The sequence below is a fragment of the Scardinius erythrophthalmus genome, assembly GCF_964197995.2.
Source record: "Scardinius erythrophthalmus genome assembly, chromosome: 3".
In the NCBI taxonomy this organism is placed as follows: domain Eukaryota; kingdom Metazoa; phylum Chordata; class Actinopteri; order Cypriniformes; family Leuciscidae; genus Scardinius; species Scardinius erythrophthalmus.
The window spans coordinates 29,046,581-29,057,542 of record NC_138223.1 but is presented as its reverse complement, the minus strand read 5'-3'; the positions used below and the strand labels follow the sequence as shown (position 1 = coordinate 29,057,542).

Sequence of the window (10,962 nt, the reverse complement as noted above, 5' to 3'; positions counted from 1 at the left end):
GGACAGCCATTTCAAAACTTTCAGAGTGAATTGCTCTTCCCCCTCACTCTTCTCCTGGGGGCTCCCAAATATGAACTGACCGCTCTCGTTTTCCCATGCTCTTGGAAGCTCTCGTTTTTAATGCACACGCACACACACGATACACACGTGGATGAGAAGTCTTCAACACACAAACGGAGTCTGCTGTCTTGATGGATCAGACGGCTGCAGATTTCTCCAATTCTCTTTCGCTCCCTTTTGCACACAGCTGTCGCTTTTTCACTGTCCACATTGTATCCAGTGTTGATGGAAAACAGTCTCTATAAACTCCCTTTTCTAATGGTACGTTAGGGACATTAAACACAATAGCATAAAAAACACTATACAGAATTCTGCTACCAACCCCTGAACCCTTACCTCCCACCCTCACACACACATCCACTGACTTACTGACCTGAGTGGGATGAAGCTCCTTAGCTCATTCCACAGAAAAAGACTGCAGATGTTCCTCAATCACTTCCATCAGGATCACTGGCCAGATCAGGCTTAACGTCACGATTCCCAGACATCCTAGAATGCCCTTATGGTCCGTCACAGCTGAACAGGCATATCTGACATATCTTAATCCATATCTGTCCTCTTGCATGGGCATTATGCCTCATGGTAAATGATAGCTACATGTTGTTTGTTCAGCATGTATTTTGAGTTTGACTGGATGAACATATGCAGGGTTCAGAATCAACATGCAAGCAAAAAGTTTCGTACTTTTTTCAGCAACATAATATATGATTTACACTTTCGTTAACCAGTTTGTAGTATCTTATGCTCACCAAGGCAGTATTTATTTGATCAATAAATACAGTAATATTGTGGTTCTATGTGAATATATTTTCAAATGCAATTTATTCCTGTGATGGCAAAGCTGAATTTTCAGCATCATTGCTCCATCAGTAATGCTTCCTTCAGAAATAATTATAATATGCTGTTATGATACACAAGAAACATTTCTTATTATTACAATGCCAAAGTTCTTTTGTTTATTTTTCAGGATTCTTTAATCAACAAAAAGTAAAATAAAAAAATTTTTTTTTAATTGAAATATTTTAACATTATTACCCCTTAAACGCAAACCTCGCATCTTTAGTGAACCGGGACATCATTCGCTACATCATTTCTCATATAAATATTTTTTAAATTAGACATCAACCTTCTTAGTATTTCTCTATCAATTCATTCTAAACAATATAACTAGAAAATATAAATGAATGCCTGCTTTCCCATTCATTTTTTTGTAAAATTAATAGGGTCGCTAACGACCCGAGGTCTGTAACAGTGTAAGCATATTTTTCCTGCACAACAATAATTGAATCTTTGATGACTGAATAAGTGGAATTCACCTTTTTTCCCAAGGTGCTAATGCCTGATACACAATGAGTGCCGTTTCACTCATAGTTACCGCAGGCAGAAAACAAAAGAATAGGACGTATCATCAGCAAAACTTGAAATGGCTCAGCGATTTACTGCAGAGCAAGTACTGAACACAATCAAATATTAGAGTCACTGTCACTTGATGGTGGATCTGGTGAAGAAGCTGTCAGCGATCAAAATATTGCTTTTGAAGATGTTGAAAATGATAGTTTTGAGAATATGTTTGAGGTCGTGAATATGAGCCAGATGCTGAATATACTGGGAAATGAGCTCTGATGAGGACAGTGATGATGGTATAAAACATCTGCTCAAACTGAACCCTTCCAAGCTCCAAAAGTAACAAAATATGATTTATTTTATTCTTCTGTAATTGTTACTCTAAGATCAGGAGAGAAATTCAAATAAAAACATTATTTTTGTGTATTTGTGATAGGTGCATTGCGTTTATACTTAGATAATCTCCTACATGATTTTGCGGGAAGCACAATTGTATTATTTGTAAGAAATATTAAAGCCAAAACAACAACAACAACCCACATACATATTTAATTTCAATTAAATATAAATACAATGTGCAAATATAATATTTTATATTATTTGATAATAATATTTCAACATATTAAAATAGTAGTTATTGAATTTAATTTAAAACAGGCCAGTATGAACTGTTTATGGCGAATGGTGAATTCACCCACCTTTTCCCAACGTGGTAAAAAGTTGGTTTAGGATTGTGGTCGTAAGTCTTCAGCTGAATAGCATGGAATAACCTGCTTATCTAGAAAAGGCAGCATGGAGGTGGATGAGTCAACAAGAATGATGCCTGCATACATAGGAAAGAAAGCAGGGATATGTGGCATCTCACTGTAGACAGACACTTTCTGTCCTGGGCAAGATCACAGGGATTCCCTCACTTCCGTGGGAACATTCATGACTCAATAAGGAAAGTGTAAAAAAAAAAAAAAACAGTATCCAGATGCAATCACCCCTCTCATTTCCTCACCTAGTCACTACCATTTGCTGTGGATCATTTCACCTGTGGCGTTACAAAATCCCACTGTGGCAAATCTGAACACATTACAATAAAAAAAGCCATACAATGATTAATAGCAGCAGCTTCCTCTGATATAACTATATTATCAGCCTTGTTCCTGACACAAAGAGGAATCGCCAAATATTTACCAGAACTCCCATCCCCCAAGGTCAATTATCAGTATTATAAATGCAGTCTCAGAGCTGCCTGTAATGGAGAAAATGGGAAGTAAACAATTAAGTGACTTCATTCGGTTACCCAGAAGACATGTCTTTGGAACATTATATGTGACCCTGGACCACAAAACCAGTCACATGGTTCAATTTTTTAAAATAGAGATTTATACATCATATCAAAGCCTTCCATTGATGTGTGGTTTGTTAGGATAGGACAATATTTGGCCGAGATGCAACTATTTGAAGATCTGGAATCTGAGGGTGCAAAAAAATCGAAACATTGAGAAAATCTCCTTTAAAGTTGTCCATTTATGTTCGCGATCATGCTGCATTCACTCACAAAAAGAAATGTTTTATATATTTACGGTAGGAACTTTTTACTTTCCTACTTTCTACTTTTTTGGCATACAAGAAAAATCGATCATTTTGACACATGCAATGTACTGTTGGCTATTGCCACAAATATACCCGTGCGACTTGTGACTGGTTTTGTGATCCAGGGTTACATATCACAGTCATTCTGTTTCTGCTTAGACATGGTTTCATTCAAACTTTTACGATGTGGTTTTCAGCCATCAGTTACAGGGAGGGTTTTAAGAATCCCAGAGAAAAGAACCGCTTGTGACACTGCAGTTAAAAATTGCATGATGTCCTCATGTGTCATTTCTCCAGTGTTTAGTCAACTCACAGTAAACTAGCGTGCAGGCTTGACACACGAGACTTCATACACTATTGTGTAGAATATGGATCTAAAGGCCTTTTGATAGTGCAGAAAACTTCAGAATATGATATAACTGACTTCAAAAACATTCTTTGAGGCACCATGCAAACATCGCCAAACATTAACACACACTCTCTCTCTCTCTCTGTCTCTCTCTCTCTCTCTCTCTCTCGATAAAACCTTCATGTTTGTTCATGCACCAGCATTGTGCATAACAAAGAATGACTCATAGGGTGGTTATAAAAAGCACACCTTTACAATTATCAGTTTAGCCTTTGAACCTGTAATTTTGCTATAATGGCACCAGTATAATTGTGACTAAAACACGACAGAGACTTTGTGGAGTCTGGCAACCGGCAGTGCAAGTACTGCAATTGGCACTCTCTCTCTCCTAATCCCCTGGGGTCTGTTGTGAAACCTGTAGCGTTGCACCACAGATTTGTATGGACACCTGATTCTTGCTCAAACCTGCAAACGCTTCATTAAACCTCACAAGTTTGCTTCTGCGTGTCATATGGCGTCGGCTTCGGTTATTTGTTGTGATGTGACTTACGTAAGTGCGCCTTTTGATCGCTGTTGCACAAACTTTAAAAGGCATAGACAATGTCTTCAAAGGTTCAGAGTTGGAATTTGAGTTTTGAATCATTTGTCAAGAGCCAAAATTATAACTAGGCCTTCTCTTTTTTTCTCTCTGAAGAGATAAAGCAAGTGAGCAAAGCCCGTGCCAACTAAAATACGAACATCCTGCCTCCCCATTCTCTCTCTTTTCTCCACACACACATGCTCAATCTCTCTCTCTTTCTGTTTTGAAGAGTGCTCAGCGGTTGTGTTATGACAGAGATTCTTTTGTTTGGATTATGAGGCAGAGGAAAGGGGAACAACAAGCCTTACTGCTGTTTTTACTGTCATATAAACAATATTTTCATAAGGTGTTTCTCGTCCTCTCAGATCAGAGAGAGATGACTGATTGAGACATGCAGGATCTGTTTCCAACTAACACAAACACACTCAGTGTGTCCAGCTCTCCTCCTGACGGTTGTGGAAGTGTGTGACACTGCATGGCTCTTATAGCTTGATGTAAAACAGCATTATGAAGCTTCAGCTATGAAATGGCCTTTGCTTTTATGATGTGTTGCACTCATTAATATACATATAAGAAAGAGACAACATGATTTGTTTGAGTTAACAAAATGCTATACATAGCAGCCAGGAACATCATTTTCATTCAAATCATGACAAAATCTGACAAACCGGTTTTAGTCCGGTCTTAACATTTAAAGGTCATCCCTAACACACCAGACAAACACGTTTTTTTCCCTTCTAAATAAAGATTATGCTTCTATTATAATTAGAAATTACTACACTACATTTTGGATGTGATTTTGAGGTATATTTATTTTTAAATTACATTTTAATCAGTCTATCAGATAAAGAACGTCATATTAAAAGTATTAATACGTCAAAGAAAAAGTATTTTTCATTTAGGCCTATATTTTAGGATATACCCAAATCAAACACATAATAAGGCAGAGACACTTTTAGGGAGTATAAGGTCTAGTTAATATAGCATAAATGTCGACTTAAATCTAAACATAGGCAATAGATTATTTTTATTTAATTGATTTTATTCATCGACCCATTTAATATTTATTTAATAATTGATCACTTTTATCGTCGAGGACATTCAAGGAAGTTTATTCATATATTTAGAAAATTTGACCATTGAGGGACGCGTAAACAAAACCTGAAAAGAAAGACTTTTAGGCAGAGTGTTTTATGTTTAAAACACATAAAGGCAGGGTGATTTAACCCACGCACCCTATATAACAAAGCACGATAGTAACGAAAGGTATTTCATCATCACTTAACCTAGACTGACAACACCCAAGATAAACGGGTGGCATTTTTTCGTCAAAATGTTCGTCATGGTGAGGGTAAAGATGGGTTGAAGGTTAAATCGAGAGTTATGAACTGACCTGCATGATGAGGTCCAGTTTAGGACAGCTGTCTGAAAAGATGCCTGAGAATCTGTTAACACTGGTGTACTGCTGCACCCTTGTGGCCAATTTGAAGAAGTACATATAGCTATATATAAAATGTACCTGGCCAAATGTAGGAAAACATGGACATGTATATAAAATGTATATAAAACACATTTTATATGATCATAAAATATCAAAGTGTAAGATATTACACATTCAGTGGATCCGGGGGTGTCTAAGGAAGTCTATAGGCTAATACCTGAGGAAAGTTATAGCATTCTCATTAGTAGCTCGGCTGGCTTTTAAAGTATGTGACTAGACACTCATGGTGTAAAGTATGTGACTAGGCATTCATGACCACAACTGACTTCAAAAGCTGAAAAATGCTCGGAGTTAACAGGCACTGGCAGTATACCGAGGTAAGGTAACAAGCCCATTTCAAGCTTTTGCGATCCCTTCAAAAAAGTTGTTATTGACAAAACATCTACTATTAAAATATGTGCAATTTATATTGCTTGCAAAAGTAAAATTCGGTTGCACTTTATTTTACAGTAGTCTACGTAGGCTAGGCTATACTTACCTTAGAAAGCACTAGGTAAAATGAGGTAGGGGAGAGTGGGGTGATTTGTGCCAGGGGGGGAAGTAGTTCTACCCTTGTTTCTGGAAAACCATAGAAGAAATTGGTCATGTGACCACATAATTTTGAAAAGCAATCACTTTTACTCGTCCTCCAAAGAAGAGAGACACATGGCATGAGAGTTAAGCACATTTTAGTGCAAAAAACTGTTTTTTCCCTTTCAAAGTAAAATTTCTATGATTAAGGTTTTTTGATTGTAGTGTCTGAACAATTATAGACAAGTTTGAAAACATTTCACACATGTTTTAGTGCTTTAGTAGTCTACACAATGAGTCTATACAGTTAGCATGATGTTAGCTCTTAACTGCTGGATCATGCTAGTTTTTCAAACTTGTGGGTCTGGGGTGATTTGTGCCAAAGGGCCTGGGTTAAGTTGTGCCAGATCCAGACCACCTAGACCTACATAGTCACAGGGGATAATCTTTAGAAGTGAGGAGATGGGCATGCCTCATCATTGTTTGACTCAGGCCTGCCTGCTATTTGTTTAATTTAGCTAACACTGATTTCAGTTTTGAGTTTGCACTATGTTATTAAAGAGAAGTTTTATTCCGTTTTTAAGTGGCCTACTGTATGTCACAATAGGATGTTTAGAAATTAGCCTAGTCACTTTATTCTTACATAACTGACAGACAGCGCTATGCCACAGGAATCTATTGCCAAAGCCTTTTTGCCTGAAATGATTCACAAATATCATATATTGTGTTGCTATGGTGCTCTAAATGGTTGCTAGGGCGTAGCTTGATAGCTTCACAATTATCCTGAGAGACTGATTGGTCGTCTGAGTAAAATGAGCCCGCCCCCTTGTCTCTGTGACACTGTGATCCAGAGTTATGTTCAACACAAAATCCCTATGCAATTGACCATAGTAGGAAAAACGCATGCTATGGTATTCCAGGGTGACGATATCTAAATAAATCTTAAATTAGTAATTTTGTATTGAATTTATCTTGCTTTCATAAAGCATTACGGTTCATAACATTAAAATATTCTGTTTTACTTCAGAAATCACTGGCACAATTTACCCCCAATGTATTCCCCCAAAGGCACAACTTCCCCCGCACCAGGGGCAAGTTGTGCCACGAAACCACTTTTTTTCCCAAGAGCTATATTTCTGAAACAATTTATTTCAGATCCAAAGTTAATGTTCTCAGGGGTGCACCACATCCTGAAATATATGTACATCCTTAAGTTGAAGGCATTACTACCATGGCCTCACTTTAAAGTCACTTTGAGTAAAAACTGGCACAACTCACCCCACTTTCCCCTAACTACATGGGTTAAGGTTAGGTGTAGGCCAGGGTTAGTATCTAGTTATTGCAATTACTATTATGTACACGGAGAACATGACTGTAAAATAAAGAGCTACCTAAAATTCTTTTGGAATACAGTTACTTCTGAATGGCTGATTATAAAGAAATAGAATAGTGCAGTTCTGGGATCTACCAGCAGAGGCTAGTAAAATTCCATTAAAAAATCTGCACACTTTTTTTGACATTTTAAATCAATAGATAAATAAACAAATATGTATAGTTTTCTATTATCCTTGTAGTGTTTTTGTAAAATCAAATTCTAAAAATCCATCCATGTTCTGTTCGATCTGTTATCATCATTCTATTCTATTCAACAAGCTGTTTATTAGTTTCTCATAAGGGACATCTGTTTGGGCTTATGTCTTAAAAAAAAAACACAAGTCTTTTCTCTACATACAAATCGGTGCTTTTATTCATGCCTTTTTCTAACATATACTGTATTTATATATAAATTCACAGTTAGATCCATATAAAACTGAAATGTTTACCATAACATCATTTACAGATACATCATTGTAGAAGAGAAAAAATAAAAGGAATGCCCATTTGACGTTCATTTACACACATGATTTTTAGTCAGTGGGTTCCCTGTAAAATACTATAAATTTTGGCATCACATATTTATGGACAGAAGGGTGCAAATCTCAGAATACAGAACAAATATATGACATACAATACAAACAAACAAAAATTAGATACCACATGGTAAAGACTATAAAATATACAGACATCTGCTACACTAGTTTTGTGCACAAATGATGCAAGGAAAGTTTAAAAAGGTGTGAGAGAATGTCTCTCTCATATGACGAGTCCTGAGAGGACAGAACACTACATTAATGGTATGACCGTCTCCTCACATTCAGTTATATATATATATATAAAAACAACAACAACAACAACAACTTCAGATTTCATAATAAAGTGATAACTGGAGCCCATGCAGAGTTTGAAGCTAAAATGTGAACTTGCATTGTTATAATGTCATTATGTTTGTTTGTCTAATGTGTTTGTGCCATTATTGCCATGCCATTATTACACTGCAAATTGTAAATTAAATGTCTTTATTTGTTGTTTTTTTGCAAAACCAAATCTCGCACAGAATGGACTTAGGCTACTCTGCAATGCTTTTTAGACAAAAATAAGTATTACAAAATGAATTCTAAATATGTTTGAGACTTTCGTGAAATGAAAAACTGCAATTCCATGAGGCTTCCATTGAGTAAACCTGAAGGCAAACCTGAAGGTTTGGAGAATCAAATACATTTAACAGCAAATGGCTTTCAATAGTTCATTAGTAAAAGACTCCTTCATGAATAAACCTCACATAAAAGTGCAGAAGATAAACAATATGAGGGAAGGCAGATGTCTTTCACCTCATTATTGTTGTGCGGGGAATCATTTCAGACCTTCTGCATGCGACAATGGCAGACAGAGACCCGCTCCGTCTGCTTATATTGTCCATCAAGTGTCTTTTTCACACTATGCATGTCTGTGGGACGTGTCTGCGGCGGTGGAGGGCGAGGTGGTCCGAGCGGGAGAAGCTGCGGTCGCAGTCGCTGCATTTGAATGGTTTAACACCGGTGTGTTTGCGGTAATGCCGTGTCAGCTCGTCAGAGCGAGCGAACTTCCATGTGCAGTTATCCCACGTGCACTTGTATGGCTTTTCACCTGAGAGAGAAAGTACGGAAATATCAATAAAAGACCTGACTTTTTATGGAACGGGAATAGAACGTTTTTAAAAACATGATAGGCTCACCCGTGTGTGTGCGTCTGTGGGCTTTAAGATGAGAGCTCTTGGTGTAAACCTTATTACAGCCCTCAAACTCACACCTGTGAATGCGTCTTCTCTTTGAGTCGGGCGACTCTGAGGGCCTGGGCCTCCGAAGACTCTCAATACTGAACGGCAACAGGGAACTGCAATGACAGCATATGATTTCTAACATTATTAAAAGCAATTAAGGATTTTCATTTGCATGAAAATGGTAGTAAATAAATTACAATACTATACAATTAGTTATTTAAGTCGGTCCCACTTTATATTAAAGGAGAACTCCGGTCAATTTTAACATTGAGCTCATTTTTTTGTAAATTTGGAGTGCTGTCAGTACAGAGAACAACGACAAAAATCGGTGTTGCCTACACCATGTTATCCTCTTTTTAAATATGCACCCTGTTGACTTCAATGGGGCAAGTTTTAAACCAGCTTTTAGCCTCTTAACATCCTTGATGTGACTTAAGCCTAGTCCCAGACTAAACTACATGTTTGAACTATTTGAACTGAAAGCATCTTGCACTGGCATATCTTAAAATATGTCAGTGCCATTGTTTTGTCTTAATATGCACACCAGTGATGTTTTTTTTCTAAGTCATGTTTTCAAAAAAAAAAAAAAAAAAAAAGCTACTTAAATGTCCTCCTAATTAAACTAAGGCCTAATCCTTAAAGTCTTTGATACAATGCATTTACTGTGTACATACATGTTTTTACATTGTACTTACATTTAAAAAATACCTGCATGTAATTACAGCTGTAATTCATTAATGAAATAGCATCTATAATGACACTGTTGACCCTTCCTTTACACCTTAAGTTGAGAGCTGTAGGTCAGACCACACAACTTTGCAATGCTGTTTGTGAATGTTCGTTTCGGGAAACACTGACTCATTGAACTATGCTTATGACGACGGAACTTTCGACCATAGTTTGCCAACAATGCTTTTCGGAAACGCTAAGTCTTTAACCATAAATGTAAGGCTTTAAATGGCCACTTGAGGGAGCTATAAAGGAATCGATGGACGACAAGTGGACAACATCAGACATTTTCTAAATGTCTATTTAACGTCTGACAGGAAACCCCCTAGTGACGTATTGCAGATGAGCAAACACTAAAAAATACATCTTACAGATGTCAACATCTCTGAGATGTACGTGTGCTATCAGGGTGGTTTACAGGCGAGATGTTTCATTTTTTCAATGTTAAATGATTTCTCAGTTCCCAGCTTAATATGTTCAGTTTGGTGGCGCTAGTGGTTTAGAAATGACACTGCTATTATTATTTACATTATAATATTTACTCAGTTAATGATTAAAGGAGAATATTAATTGTTTATTTGATGAAAACCAATGCTTTTACTGTGTTAATATATTTAGTGTCAGTGAAATACACTTGTTCTTGAAATTGATTTAAATATATAGATATATAAAAATTTGATTTTAGGCCTATTTTTCACTGGAAATGTGTTCTGTGTGGCAGCAGAGGCATTTTCACCCCCCACAGAGCCACTTCCTGTTTCTTTTGGGCAACAGGAGTGCAGTGTGTGTGTGTGTGTGCATATTCATGTGCGGGATGGGGGGCATTGGGGGGGGCACCTGTAGCCTTTGGCACACTCCATCACTTTTGGGGCCCCAAAGAGGAAAAGAAAGAAAGAAAACATCCTAGATCTTTTACATTTTTTCAAACACTGTCACTATTTTCCACATTCCATCGTGTGGATTGTTTAGTCGTCCGAGGAACTCCATCTAGAGTGTTTTACAGTGAGAATCAACTGATAGATTGTTGTCAATGAGAGAAGCAGGGAGGGAAACAGCAGCTGCCATCAGAATAAACTCAGCACAGCCATTTATGTTCCGTCTTTTGTTTGGATGTTTCCCAGTGGAGAACACCAGAGGGGCTTTCCAGTGGTGGGGACGTGCAGGCCAGC

The 10,962-nt window shown here is 37.3% G+C and overlaps 1 protein-coding gene across 1 annotated transcript in view; it reads right to left on the bottom strand.

Moving 5' to 3' along the window:
• Window positions 1–7,652: 7,652 nt before the first annotated feature.
• The window catches only part of klf12a (Kruppel like factor 12a), a 28,241-nt gene continuing 24,931 nt past the window's right edge, over window positions 7,653–10,962 (bottom strand). The window contains exons 5-6 of the mRNA XM_081360628.1: window positions 9,020–9,177; window positions 7,653–8,931 (exon numbers count right to left, since the gene is read on the bottom strand). Of these exons, the coding sequence (XP_081216754.1) occupies window positions 8,738–8,931; window positions 9,020–9,177 (352 nt within the window). The 3' untranslated portion in view covers window positions 7,653–8,737. The remainder of the gene's footprint in view (window positions 8,932–9,019; window positions 9,178–10,962) is intronic.